The sequence below is a fragment of the Aptenodytes patagonicus genome, chromosome 3 (assembly GCF_965638725.1).
Source record: "Aptenodytes patagonicus chromosome 3, bAptPat1.pri.cur, whole genome shotgun sequence".
NCBI classification, from domain to species: domain Eukaryota; kingdom Metazoa; phylum Chordata; class Aves; order Sphenisciformes; family Spheniscidae; genus Aptenodytes; species Aptenodytes patagonicus.
Genome location: NC_134951.1, coordinates 7,316,636 through 7,331,736, shown reverse-complemented (window position 1 = coordinate 7,331,736; position 15,101 = coordinate 7,316,636). Strand labels below are relative to the sequence as shown.

General features: G+C 43.4%; 1 protein-coding gene across 1 annotated transcript; it reads right to left on the bottom strand.

Annotated features, from left to right (window-relative positions):
- Positions 1-1,078: 1,078 nt before the first annotated feature.
- LOC143158848 (meprin A subunit alpha-like) lies at positions 1,079-14,856 on the bottom strand. The gene is made up of 13 exons (XM_076335302.1): positions 14,833-14,856; positions 14,505-14,529; positions 14,340-14,393; positions 12,523-12,563; positions 12,361-12,436; positions 10,533-10,650; positions 8,971-9,146; positions 8,543-8,764; positions 7,501-7,647; positions 4,276-4,491; positions 3,468-3,941; positions 3,132-3,305; positions 1,079-1,122 (listed from the first exon to the last, which is right to left on the bottom strand). Exons 1-13 carry the CDS (start codon positions 14,854-14,856, stop codon positions 1,079-1,081), a joined length of 1,791 nt encoding a protein of 596 aa, XP_076191417.1.
- Positions 14,857-15,101: the final 245 nt, after the last annotated feature.

Genomic DNA, 15,101 nt, shown 5'->3' with positions numbered 1-15,101 from the left:
CTGCACACCATGGAAGGGACCCACGCTGGAGCAGTTCATAAAGAACTGCAGCCCGTGAGAAGGACTCACGTTGGAGAAGTTCATGGAGGACTGTCTCCCGTGGGAGGGACCCCACTCTGGAGCAGGGGAAGAGTGTGAGGAGTCCTCCCCCTGAGGAGGAAGGAGCAGCAGAAACAACATGTGATGAACTGACCGCAACCCCCATTCCCCGTCCCTCTGTGCACTGCTCGGGGGGAGGAGGTAGAGAACTCGGGAGTGAAGTTGAGCCGGAGAAGAAGGGATGGGTGGGGGGAAGGTGGTTTTAGATTTGTTCTTATTTCTCATTATCCTAGTCTGTTTGAATGGCAATAAATTAAATTAATTTCCCTAAGCCGAGGCTGTTTTGCCCATGGCAGTAATTGGTAAGTGATCTCCCTGTCCTGATCTCGATCGATGAGCTTTTCGTTGTATTTTTCTCCCCCTGTCTTATTGATGGAGGGGGAGTGATAGACCATCTCGGTGGGCACCTGGTGGCCAAGCAAGGACAACCCACCACAAGATCCAAACAAATTTCCATTCTGCTTTCATGAAAACTTCTCAGTAACGTTGAGTTGGGTCCAGATGCAGATGAAGGTAGGCAAGCATGCTATTCTTTTAGCAGTGACCTAATGAGCTGAATACTTGGGAGTGAGAGTTATCAAAAGCTGGGCTTGAGGAAGTGGCAATGGCCATGGGGAGAAAAGGGAAGTCCTGGAAGAGGATGTTGGAAAGTCAAGCACTGGTGCTTCTGGCTAGGGAAGGCTGGACAGAGAGACGTCAGACACAAAAGCTGGGAAGTAAGCATTGCCATCAGCAAAGATAAACAAAAAGAATGAAACATAGGAAGAAAAAAGACGATATAACTAAGGGAAGCACTTTGCTGCTTGGGCCAAAATAATCTTTGGAGGGTCTATGGGTTTAGTCTCTTAAAACTAACAGGGAAGCTTAGTTCAAATTCTTAAAATACAGAAACGACAGAATACAGTTTCTTTAGTGAAGTAATATATTTTATCTGTCATGGATGACTGTTTGCACTTGTAGTGAAGAGGTTGAGGGCACTTCAAGGATGGACTGGGACTTCAGATGTAATCAAAGGGGTGAGATCTGCAAGAAAAGACAGTTGAAATAATGAATTTAAAACGCATGGAGTATATAGTACAGTTCTATCGTATGTGTTGAGCTGACTTTCAGGCTGATTCCAGGGGCAAGAAATGAAGCAACAATAATTCATCCAAATAGCTGTAGAGGCTGCAGCAGTACGCAGCGAAGGAGGTGGGAGGGGAAACTGGAAGGGCAGAGAGCTGCAGGCATGCCTGGAGCTCCAGTCTGTGTCTTTCTCAAGCCCATCAGGGGATCCTGGGGTTACTAAGATGGAGGGAGACTGGGGGGAGAGAGTAGAGGGCTTGGGTCAGAGGTGATCTGAAACAGGGTTGGGAAGTGAGGAGGGAGGGTGGAAAGGTTTGTGGAGAAGTGGGAGGCATGGGGCAGACCCTCAGTGGTTATACAGAGACAACCTCCAACTTTCATCAGAGGGCAATGCAACACTGCCCCTGAGTTTTTAGGCACCCTGGTATCAAAATGAATATTAAAATGGAGACGGGAACCTTATAAATGTGACCATATTAGATTTAATGTCTAGAAATGAAACTGAACCAGTCTACAACTGGAGACTAAATGCAGTCTCCTAACACGTCTTTCAGTTTCTTGACTACAGTTTCACCTGGCAACTGCAAATGCTTTTGGGACCCCTGGCACCCATGTCACACAGCGGGACTGAATTTCCCCTGTGAATTACTCCCGGTACAAAGCGCTGTCAGGGAAAGCACAAAGAGTCCCCAGCTGCTTTTCTTATTGCTAAAGGGAACTTGGAAGCATTGCCGAATGCCCTACATAACCTGCAGAAAAGCTGGGCCATTCTGTATGCCAGAAACGTAGGCTGCTTTTTGCATTTTATTAGGCAGCACACGTTCCTGGTTAAGCATTCATGGGAAACAGCTTTCCCACCTTGCAAGAGTTCTTGCCATTTCAAAAGTTTCTCAATTCTCTGCTGGAATGAAAACAAGAACTTAGCTTTTTTTTTTTTTTTTTTTTTTTGTGAAGAGCAAGGGAGAAATCCTCCTGCCAGGAGAGTTCACAGTGGTGATTACAGCCCTCGGTCGTGTGGAGTGAGTCTGGATTATCACAGCGTACTCTCAACTGTCCTCTCCTATCTGCGACAAGTGCTCTGACCCCTGTACTAGAGTCAGGTCTGGTTTAATGATTATTTCCTTATACAAAGTGTTTCCACTTTCCAGGCACTGACATTGTCCGAAGGAAACTCACTTCAGAAGGGTAATAGGCTTCATCTCACCCACCATTCGTCATCAGTGATGGATCACTCTGCAGCCAGTGGAGATCAGCATATCAGAAGAGCAGTTCATCACAACTATAATGGAATGGGATCAACTGCTCCCCAGAGGTACCCGTTGGTCTCAAATGACCCACCAGGGAGTCTAGAAAGTTCATTTTTGGACACAACATGAGATAAGATGAACACAGCCATCTGAGGTGTGGCTGCACAGAGGATGGGCATGCACAGTCCTTTTGGCCTGCTCAGAGGGGTGCCTGCCAGGCTGCCATCTAAACCAGAAAGCTCTTTTCCTCCTTCTTCCCCTTCCCTATTGCCTTTGGCAGAGCAGAGCGGCTGCACACAGTCCTGACAAAAATTGCAACCTCAGGAGAGAAGTTTTGGACCAAAAAAGCCTTCTGCCAGTTTTTCAAGGTCCGAAAAGAACCCCTTCATTTTCAAACCATGATTTTCTTGTCGGAAGTGATACAGGGGTGGTGGCATATAGGAACACCATTAAGTAGGCTGATCTTCAAGACATGGAAGTATAATCTGTCTTGAAAAACTGATTTTCAGGGACCAGAGAACCAAGGTGATCCACAGGGTTTCATATTGGGTATTCAAAAATCCAGGCACCTGAAATCACTAGGCATTTAAAAACCTTGCTCCTGAAATAGATGACTCTCTAGATGTTTGCTAATCACCCTCATCTTTTGTGCTTTCCTTACAAACAGAAAAGATGTACCTGCTCTGTTCCAGTGGGGATTCTGATAATATAATACTCTACCTTCAAAATCGGCAAAGATGAAAAGACTGTCATTTTTAAGGAATTTTTTCCAGTGCAGCTGCCTGTGGGTCAGGAATGTATTCCAGCCAACACCTGGGCTCATGTAGCAGTTGCAGAAAGAAGAAAAACTTCCAGTGATAAATGGTTTGTCCCACTGCAGGGTGTCATTTCTGCCTGTTGTGCAAAAATATAGAAGTAATTAAAGCTGATCTCCAGTCAGCCCAGTGGTGTTATGTGCAGAGAAAGTCTTGCTCAGTCTCTTGACTTTCAACACTTTTCTCCAGCTCCAGCAAACCTCTGCATTTCTATTTTTCTCCCTGGTGCACTCTGACTTACCATATACTAGCTGGTTTGGGTCTGTAGTAAAGCTACGGCTGAGGGACATCCTGTGGATTACATCAGGGTCTTGATCCAAAACCGACAAGACAACTTGTCTGTGTCCAGCCGGCCATTCAAGAAGGCCATCGTTTGGACTGCTGCAGAGGTGGAAAGTAATCCCCATGTAATTCATGTAGGGTGACGAATTTCTTCCGTGAGGATACAGCTGTAAAGCAAAGGCATAGCCTTCCGAGCTGTAAAATACAGGGCTTATGATATAATCGCCTTTTGAAGTACTGTTAAAAAGGGATGTGAAGTTTCTGATGTGCCAGATGTTGGTGGGGCAGTTTGTCTCTGTCATGCTGGTGTCATCGACGGCAATCCCCCCGGCAGACTTGGCTGGATCTCCTCTGATGCCCTGAAACCCATACCGGAATTTGGTTTGGATGCTGAAGGGAATGCTGGCCAATTTCCAGTGATACTCTCCATCAGCTGAGGAGGGAAATAAATATATGTGAGAATGGAAAGTCCAGGATACAATCCCAAATCAAGCTGCGTCTTCCTCAAGCGTCCTGTGACCTGTTTGTTTGGATGGTGATTGCCTGATGCTCTGCACCCTAGTTAATCTAGCAACAGTCTTAAGGAAACTGCCTCTGCGCCAAATTCTGTTCTCATGGGCACTAACTCTGGAGTTACTCAACTGAAGCAAATGAAGGTTAGATTTACACTGGACACTTGAGCAAACTTTCATACAATAAACCATGCCAGTGTTGTCTCACATCAAAGTTTGCCAGCACTTCAGATATGAAAAGACACTTTCACTTACCTGTAATAGTGTGCAGCTTTTCCATCCGTCTAACATTTCCAGTTCCATCGTCTTTCTTAACCCAGATAACTAGCTTATCCTGTGGACTTCCATTTAACCTGTAGAAAAACTGAAGGCATTTTTCCTTCCTCCTTGGATAAAGGATGCGAGATTCCAGAAGAGCTGACTGACCAGCATGTCCAGTTTTTGTATCTAAGTGCATGAAATATCCTCTATCTGGGAAGCACAAAACAGTGATGTGATAAAAGTTTTTGATCCATTCAGTAACGAAATGCCAGTACTAAGTAAACTTTAGTGTAGTTTCCACTTGCCTGAGTTAGAAAGTTATTTTCAAAGTAAAAAAAAAAATTCAATAGAAAAGAATTCTCCCTACAGTGTAATCAATATTAAAATGAAAAAGAATTCTCCCTACATTGTAAAACAATATTAAAATAAAATGCATTGAAATATGGTTTGCAAAATAGCGTTCAGTTGATTAGATAAGGTACACGTTGGGTTGCATTCTTCAGAAACTAAGTACGAACCGTACATGTGCCAATCCTGTAAACATGTGCAAATGTAAGTGGATGCACTTGGGCAGGGATTTTTTCGCAGACAAACTAGGAAAGTATTGGAAGGGTCCTGTTAGGTCAAGGCCTTCAGCCTTCTGCTTTGCCTAGAAACCGTGCCCTGTAAGCCTTTTATCAATAGATCAGACTTCCCTATAAGAGTAGCTGAAGACGTTTTTGCGTTACTTCTGCTATGGGAAAAAAATTTATTAACTTGCAGCCCAATTATTTTGTATCAACTCATGCCCTCTCATGCTAATGTGTTTGAAATAACTATTTCCTTTCTTTCATAGTCAGTCTGCAATTCTGTCTGTAGGCTGGAGTGATACCTCCTCTGAGTCTTCGATCTTCCTGGTTACAAAGGCTGACCACTTGCACCCTCATCATCCGCATCAGCCCCGTTCTGTATATTCCTCAAGCGTCCTGTGACCTGTTTGTTTGGATGGTGATTGCCTGATGCTCTGCACCCTAGTTAATCTAGCAACAGTCTTAAGGAAACTGCCTCTGCGCCAAATTCTGTTCTCATGGGCACTAACTCTGGAGTTGCAATTTTAAATCAGCTTCTTGAAGCTGATTTTAAATCAGCTTCTTGAAGACGACTGAGCAAGTGCATCAGCTTTACCTAACAGCCTCCACACATCCCCTCTCTATAGGAAGCGTCTCTCCTGACAGCAAGGACGTTTTCAAGCTGCATCACACTGGGGTTTTGAAATACCCTGTGGCTGCATCTATGGGTTTGCACTTTTCTGTTTGTCTGGGAGCCGACTGATGCAAATAGCAGAGACCGTGTAGAGAATGACGACTCTGAATTGCCCCCTGATGCCACTCGGAGCTCCACTGCTGCTTCCAGCCGCGTGCCTGCGCTTGGATGTGCTCCCATAGGCGTTGCTGGCCTTCTGCAGTAAGTTCCCCTACAAATACCCAGTAAAGCTGCTTATTTTCCAAAAACTGACCCGTTTGCTCTCAGGAAACTTATGAAGGCTGACTGCTTAGGTTTTAAACACTTTTCTTCCCCCTCCTTGAAGAAGAGCAGTTAATTGTTTGTCACTGGCCATGAGAGGCAGGAAGCTGCTGTCAGCGCCCCAGCCACATGCTCTGTCACACATCCAGAGCCTTTACAGTGTCAGCAAACCACACACCCTGCAAACCGCAAGCAAACAGCCCGTCAAACAACAGCCAGACTTGTTCCTCTAGAAATAAGAAATTTCTCTTTCCTTGCCAACGATGGGACCTAAACAACCCTCCTATTCGTTTTGCTCCCCTCTCGGTGGGTCTTCCAAGTGCTGGCTTTTGCATTGTGCCTTTTACCGGACATACATCTGCCCTCTCGAACCCCACATGTTGATGAGAAAAGGAGCATCCCCTCACCCTGCCTGCTACGCGCCTGCTCTCCTCCTCACTGCCTGCAAATTTGGTATAACCGCAGGATCTCCAAACTGTAACCAAACGCAGCGTTAGGCAGCAAACACGATCTGTTACTGCCAAAAGCCATGTCTTACTCTCTCCTCCCTGGGAACAAGTTCCACAGAAATGGCTTTCTTTTCTTTTACTTTTCTATTCAGTACTATTTTCCTCTCCTGCACTGTGAGACACTTTTGCGACTAACCACCACTTGCGTTTTGGGAAGAAAATGTGCCTAACCGTGACCACTTGTACACAGACCAGCTGCATTTCTTTTGACTTTCAAAAGAAACTTTTTTGCTAGAGGATTTTTGGACTGTTTACGTGATACTCCTCTGCAGTATTTAATTTTCTCCCCATTGCCTTTGAAAACAACAGACCCTACTCGATTCCTGTGTCCTGGCAGCAATCGAAATGCTGCGGAACCCAATATGCTCATATATGTTCAATGTATGTTTAAATTGGTGCTGTCGGAGCCAAACCCTCGATCAAAAGGACACCATGCAACACGCTCCTTGGAAGAGGGGAAATCACTGCCGGTTTGCTTCTCAGATAATCCTTCAGCCTCCCTGTGTGGCTCGAACAAACTTTGAATTAGCAGCAACTACACCCTCCTGGTGTGGCTCTGCATCACACAGCACCCCCTCCCTCGAAGAAGTCTTCTGAGGATGGTTTCCTCCTGCTCTGTGACACATCACTGAAGCTCAGCTTCCTATTTTGATGATCCTGGACCGGATTCAATGTCAGAACTTGTCTGCAAACAAGATTTGTGTATTGTAATATTTGCTTATGTGTGGTACTTCTGTGGGGATGCCTCAAGTGAACTCCTGTACAAAGGGAAAGTGTCTTTCAGCTTCAGCTTTAAAAAAAAACCTAGAAAATGACTCAAAATACTGTAACATATGCATAAAAGGAGGAGAGTCTCACCTGACTCAATTCTATGGAGTTTCATCAAAGTCAGTTGTGGCAATCTGGTGGAGCTCCCTTCATTTTAGTGGAGCTACCACCAATTTACAGCAGCTAAGGCTCAGACTGTCATTTCTTCATGAGATATTACAATGTAGGGAGGACATTAAAGAAGGGTTAAACATTTCAAATTAAAATTATTGGCCTTTCTATCTGAAAATTCAAGAGTCGTGTTTAGCATCAGGTATACAGTGATTAACATTAATAGTAGGATATTTCTAATGACTTATTTATCTGTGTATAACTTCATTCTCACATCTTGGAAAAGCAGGGGTAAAGTCTAATGGCCATCTAAAACTAAATCCGTTACCTGCACAGTTTCCCACCAAAGTATGGTCTTCATCTCCTGGTTTGCCCAATGCGTGGTCCCAGGCAGCACCGTCTTGTCCACTTTGCACCATCCCACAGATATTGATGTATTCAAAGGAGCACTGATCCAAGACGGTGAGGCTTGAAGCTGACAGCAATAGAGTAACATATTTTTTACCATGTCCATTAATATCAAATAAGACTCTCGCTGTTAACCCCATTCCGGAGTGTTTACATTCAGCACTTAACATCAGGAACTATGTTCTTAATACAACTGAGACTACACAGCCTTTCACATCTACGTCTCTGTTACCACACATAAATGATGTTTCCTCCTGAAAGAAACATCTCTTTCTCCCATTCTTGGCTGAATATTTCCTTGCAGGAACCAGCTTGGCCCCTGTGTGCTAGTTTTCCCTTTCAGACATCCATCATTTTCTCTAAGCCTGCCTGGGACAGGCTCTGTGGCCCATTTCTCTCTTCAGGGTGTAAATCAGAGGTAGTTCTGCTGAAGCTAGTGGAAATATTCAGGTGTATGTTAACACAGTATGTCAGTACTGTACAGCATGTTGAGTATTTACTTTCATAGCTTTGCTAGTGGAGCTGGAAAGCAGGATTATCCCCATTTGTGCTCCTGACCCCAATTGTCTTATCAAACATCACATAGGCAGAAAAAACAACTTGAAATACTCTTGATTTTGGAGACCCCAATTCCAGACTACTCTTACCTGAAGATTTTATCATCATCAAGAGCATGATGATCATCATCCATGAAGGAAACGGGTACTATTACAAGTAATCTTAGGGGAAAGTCCATGTGAATGAAAGGTGTTAGACCCTTGATTCACTTCAGTGGTATTCTATAAGGAAATGGGGATCTGGCCACCGTGGAGCTTGCTGCTGCATAAGAACTATAGTTTCTTTTGGCATTGCATGAGGATCCCAAGGGTGAAGTGTTCCTGCTCCTCTCATGTGACTCCATCCATGTTATCATGAAGTTTGAGCAAGGATTTTCAAATAAATGTGTGAGAAGAAGAACTTACTGCAGTTGTACATGCGATTCAGCCTCACCAAGTCAATCCTGCTGAAATCCAACCTCTGCCCAATGATCTCATTAAATTCGGGAATTTTTGTTGTAATGGAAGGAACGTTGCTATTGATGTTGAAAGAATATGGTCCATAGTGCAGGACTGACTCATAATCATATGGGGTATTGAGGTCATCAAGGAAACTGTCATTGTGTTTGTCAAAGGCATATGCAAAACCTAGACAAAAAATACACAAGTGATTAGGCAAGACCAGAAATAATACTTAGCACATAACATCTCTTCAAAATGCTTTACCTGTGAATAAACAACGGTCCAGTTGTCAACATGTAGGCAGCCATTCTCAACGAGAGACATTTTGGCATTGCAAAAAAAGGGACATGCATCTACAGGCGATTCTCAATCATTTCAGACCTGCATCATACCTTCAATAATTTCATCCCACCATATCTGAACATAGTCATCACGGTCCGTCCTGGATTGCTCATGGTAAAATCCCAGGGCATGCAGGAGCTCATGTTCCACTATGGCTTTATAGTCACACCTCTCTCCTATAGACACTGTCTGGCCACTCTGAAGGTCCCCCACATAAGACCAGCACCTGTAAGGCAAAGACTCAGATATTGCACCCATTTTGCATAATACTTTCTATGATTTGTATCTACATATTAACTCAACCACAAGATCAAGGTAAAAGTAATACAATAATATTTTTTAGAATTTCCCACCTTGCCAAGACTGTAGATTTACAATGCCAGCTTACAAGAGCAACGTGTGTGTGCCTTCAGCATCCTGCCACAGCCTGGCACTGAGTCCCTGTCCCAGGTGTGATTTTGCCTTCCCTGGAGAGCAGTGCATGCATGTTCTTCAGTTGGCTGCAGTTCTTGTAAAGGAGGTGGTGATGGCAAATGCTATTGCTCTTCAACTCTGGGTAGCCCCAGCTCAACCAATACATGAAGGGGAGTAGCAGAAGATGAGCAGCACAGGAAAGTACAGCAGGTGCCTTATAACCTCATACACTGCACTGGCTGTCATTTATGTGTACGTTTACCAAAGTACCTAAATAAATGGCCCAATTTTCAAGGGTACTGAGCAGCCCCCAGCGAACTCAGGTTGCATTGGCTTCCCTGTTTTGGTTCCTAAATACCGATTTAAATCCTAACTTTTCATGTCCAATCAGAAATAATGCATCACTGTGTGTTTAAAAAAAAAGAAAAAAGCTGCCCAAAAACACTGTGCACCAGTCTCCCCACACCCAAGGGCAGATCTACACTCGATTCCTAGGCACAGACACTAGCTGGTGTCACCAGCTTCCTGACGGTCCTTCCCAGCAAGCGGGGAGGTCCCCTGACCTAACTTTAGACAGTCATGTTGTTGGCATCTGCTGCTGAGTTAGGTTCCCTGGCACCTTTACAGTCCCTGGACAGTAACAGGCATTTGGGATGTGAGTCACCAGACCTATTTTAGACTTCTATTTTAGGTGAGATGGTTTGCGGCCTGGAAGAGTCACCACCTCCCCACTGACTGCAAAGGCAAGCTGCGGTGACCTGCACAGCAGTAGAGGTTGTTGGCTTCAACATTTGGTCAGGTGGTGGTTTCACCCCTGCATCTGAAAGGAAGGAGGAAGCTACGTGCTAATGCCAACACACTAGTGACCCTTTCCTTAACCAACACCAGGAGGAAGTTATTTGCTTGTTTTCCCTGAAAGAGTGCCAAGAAAGGGATTGATCTCAGTAGCTAGGATGCAAATGGAAATAAAATAGTTTTCTTATATTAAGAGAACATCAAATGCAGATAATAATACCTTTGGTTAGTCTGTTTGCATTGGTTAGCTCTCCAGTGTAATACAAACAAGCTCTGGGACAGAAATGTGGCTCAGGTATTTATGTCCTTTGTACAAGCAAGAATGAAAATGAATGTCTTCTGAGTTGGAAAAACTATCATATCAAACAAGGTAGTACAAACCAGATTGTTAATACAAAATTACCCGTCCAGCTTCTCAAATTTCAGGTAAGACTGTTCCCCTTCATAGGGCTTGAAATCAACACACGACTTCAGCCTGAACATGTCAAACGCCTGCAGGATAACGCCTTTAGCATTCAAATCTGAAACACACAGCAGAGGATAACAATAGCAGTTGTTCTGCTTTTATAATATTATAAATATAGAATCATGGAATAGTTTGGGTTGGAAGGGACCTCTAAAGGTCATCTAGTCCAACCCCCCTGCCGTGGGCAGGGACATCTGCAACTAGAGCAGGTTGCTCAGAGCCCCGTCCAACCTGACCTGGAATGTTTCCAGGGATGGGGCATCCACCACCTCTCGGGGCAACCTGTGCCAGTGCTTCACCACCCTCAGCGTAAAAAATGTCTTCCTTAGATCTAGTCTCAATCTACCCCCCTTTAGTTTAAAGCCATTCCCCCTTGTCCTGTCGCAACAGGCCCTGCTAAAAAGTCTGTCCCCATCTTTCTTAAAAGCCCCCCTTAAGTATTGAAAGGCTGCAATAAGGTCTCCCTGAAGCCTTCTCTTCTCTAGGCTGAACAACCCCAACTCTCTCAGCCTTTCTTCACAGGAGAGGTGTTCCATCCCCCTGACCATTTTCGTGGCCCTCCTCTGGACCCGCTCCAACAGGTCCGTGTCTTTCTTCTGCTGAGGGCTCCAGAGCTGGACGCAGTCCTGCAGGTGGGGTCTCAGCAGAGCAGAGGAGAGGGGCAGAATCCCCTCCCTCGACCTGCTGGCCACGCTGCTTTGGATGCAGCCCAGGATACGGTTGGCTATAGATAGATGGTATTAGTCCTTGGTCTGACAACATCTTGGATACTTGCATTGCATTATATATAATATAATATATATGATATATATTATATATATTATTATATTATTATATATAATATATATTATATATTATTATATATATAATAATATTATTATATATAATATATATTATTATATTATTATATATATTATATATTATATATAATATAATATAAATGATATATATATTATATATATGTAATTCTAGATAGAAAGTATGAACAAGCGTGCATTAAAAATATGAACATGTATAAAAAATATCTACTTGGATCATAGAGCAGGAGGCTGTTAGCAGAGTTCCCTGACTGCACTAATTTTGGCAGAGGCCACAGGGAGAGATATTATCTTTTATTAGGTAAACTGATAGTGCTGAAACAAACAAGCAGACTTTTGGACATCCAGGGCATTGCTCAGGTTTTGCTGGGTAATTTTATTGCATGTTATTATATAATTTCAGTTATTGTAAACTTTGAGCTCGGGGCTAGGAAACACAGGAGAGATCCATAAGATTTTAACACTGATTTGCTATTAGTTTTTACACCTAAATTGTTCAATATTTAAAATAGTCCCTAAAATTAAATGGAAACAAGAAGGAAGAATGCTCTGAACTTTTTTTACTTATAAAATATCTGCATTTCCTTTCAGCCTGTTCTGAGCTGGGACTGTTGAGAAGAGATTAGGCATGAAGGGTGCAGTAGATCAACATGCATATTCTTGAGATTAGGATTTCCCGACTTCTTTATCTAGAGATCTCAGCCAGATACACTGGTACTAGTTAAACTGGCTGCTCATCAGCATCTGGCTGGTCGCTGGGGCTGTTACATTGAAAACAACGTGTGCTGGGGCAGGGTTGCATCGCCCTGTCTGGCCAGCAGTAACAAGGGCATCAATGCAGCATAACTCAACAGCAAATGAAACAAAAGCAGCCCGGAGAGCTGGACAAAAACAGAGCATATCTAATGCAAGTAACACAGTGCTACCATAATAAAAAGTCTTATTACCCAGGCTGTCAGCTAGGATATAGGGAATGGGAAATTTCCATCTGTAGGAGCTGTTTCTCAGAGCATTCCTCTCCAGCTGTTAATGAGATCAACATGCTTGTGTTAACATTTTAAGCCCAATCTACACTCTTGCTGATGATGGTTTAGATCAGCAGCACATACCGGTAGGTTAATATCACCTTCGAAAAGCTTCCTTCCCATTTCTGAAATGAGATAAACAACCACTTAGGCCAGAGTAACATATCAAGAACTACAATATGTGTTTTTTTCAAAGACCACACAATCTATCAGGATGCCTCATCAACAAACCCATCTCGCTTTAAACAGCAGCTGCCCAGAAACAAACAAATAACCATTGCCACACTATAACATGCCAGTCCTCGTCTGCAGCAAAGGAGGATTTGGGGTTGAATTAGGTTTTCCATTACAATTTCATAACAGCTGCCCAGAGGAGATTTTATTATTTTTCCCAGGCTTGTATCCTGAAACAACTGTGGACTTCTGAACATGGCAGTTGATATATAGCTGGAATGGATTTGTCCAGAAGTTAGGCATCTAATAGCCTATCTAGTTAGCTAACCTAGGCTAATCACCTGGGATTCCCCATATGATCAAAGGAGAAAGACGAGGGTTCTGGAGAGGGAAGAGGTTCAGTCCACATTTTCAAACACCTGAGCCTGAACCAAGCTCAGATTGAAGCAATTAAATCTATGTGCTATGTGTCTCAGATCCCATCACAGCTGCGTGTCCATCCAGTTGCCTAAACATAGGTGTCTGGTGCCGTTTGAGATGCATAAGGGTATCCAAAATATCCACATGGGCTGGTAGATACAAAGTTTGGGAGATTCCTTCCCCTTCTAGAGTGGTGCTGGAGGAGATGTATTTGAACTGGCAACAGACACCTGTGTTTTAAGCAGCTGATCCACATCTTCCATGCTTTAAAAACACAGCGTTTGAGACTCTTATTTTTACCCTTATTTTTTTAAGGTGCCAAATTCCCCATGCAGAGCTGAGTCCAAACCCCAGCCACTGTATGGTCCTGCTAGTGTAACATTTTCATTTAGTGCCATCATACAGGCACAATCCCAGCACAGACGGTTCATCTTCAGACCTTTTGTTATAGAAATAACTTATATTGTCCTCACATACATATGGAGAGAAGAAAAAAAAAAACACAAAAACTAGTACCATGTTTTCTGTTCTGTCAGCAAAACCAGAGGAAACCTACACCAGAGCAGATAACAGGCAATGCCAGGAAACAAAAACTCTCTCAAGGCAACGCTCTGAAACCCTGGAGCAGGTATGAAGCTACTTAAGCTTTATATCTTGGTCATCGGTCATGTGAAACCAACCAACTCACTTAAGATAAATGCACATCAATGAAGTAGAAGTTGAATTAGAGCCACTGCCAAGGCTTCTCCAGGAGTTGTGTTGCAGAAGAGTGCAGTGGGGAGGGATGGAGGTTCAGTCCAGGGCTTGCTGAGCCTTCCCCAGGAGCAGTTGAGTGTGGTTCCAAATTTAAGATTAAGATCCTGGGCTTCCTATAAAACTATCCTTATGGAAATTTCCTGGCCTTTCCATCTTCCCTTTCCAACACCAAGCTTTTACGGACCTTTCTGTCCTTTCTGTCCTCTGCCCTGTGAGGACATATATATGTGGTTTTTATATATATATATATTATTTTATATATATATATATTATAACCCCTCTGCTCCTGCCCTTCCATCTTCTCTGACTGCTACCAGACTCCAAAGCGGAGGTCTTCTCCCTTCTCTCCAGAAGTAGCTGGGGTTCATCCCACACATTTTTAACTGCCTTGCAATACTCACCATATCCATGATACATTTGGGATTTTTCTCACATAGGAGGGAGCTTTCAGTCCACTCTGGTGCCATCACATCTGCCAGACTTGTGGTCCCCAAAGGCTAGCTCAGATCTCTAATAATTCAACACTCTGCTTACTTACTGTCCTGACTTACCTGAGTTTATTTCTGGAATGTCCTTTCTAAGCTGCCCTCCATCAACATCATCAACTATCAAAAGAAATAATACACCTAAGTTAGTGACTAAATTACATGAGTTGATATAATTCCCCATTTGGTGACTGATAGCCTTCCACTAACATAAAAACGTTGCATCCTTACCTCTGTCTTCAACAGAGTTTTGGATCTGAAACGTAGAAAGTACAGTTTCAAAATCACAGACAAATGAAATTAAATCTCACCCTGATCCCAAGCCAGAAAATGGAGGAGCAGGTGGGAATACCGTAAAGGCATAGGAGCAGGTAACCAGTGCTGTGAAACAACATATCCTCCAGGAATCCATTTCAGAAGATCATCTGGTGCTACCTGTCAGTGTAGATATAGCGTCCTGCAGGTGAACAGCCTTCAGAAGTACTGATAAGCAGAAGCCAAGTTGAACTTTAAAAGGAAGAGCAGATTTTAATCTTATTAGATATAGCCATAAGCCAACCCGATAAGCAATCTGGCTCCCCATTTTGTAACTATTCTTAGCATATTGACCCTTGTAGCAATCAGGAGCTATTGAACGATTTAATATTTCTGTGACTTCTTCAGACGTAATCTCACTCCTCTTTTCTGCTTTCCTGGCCCCATCCTGATATGAGACCAACAAAGCTGCTGAGTATGGAAATAACACCCTCTTCTTTTGAAGAGGCTTATGGTCTGCAACCTGAATAAATCACTTTAAGAGAAGGTTTGCTGGGTGGTTTTTCTGTATTC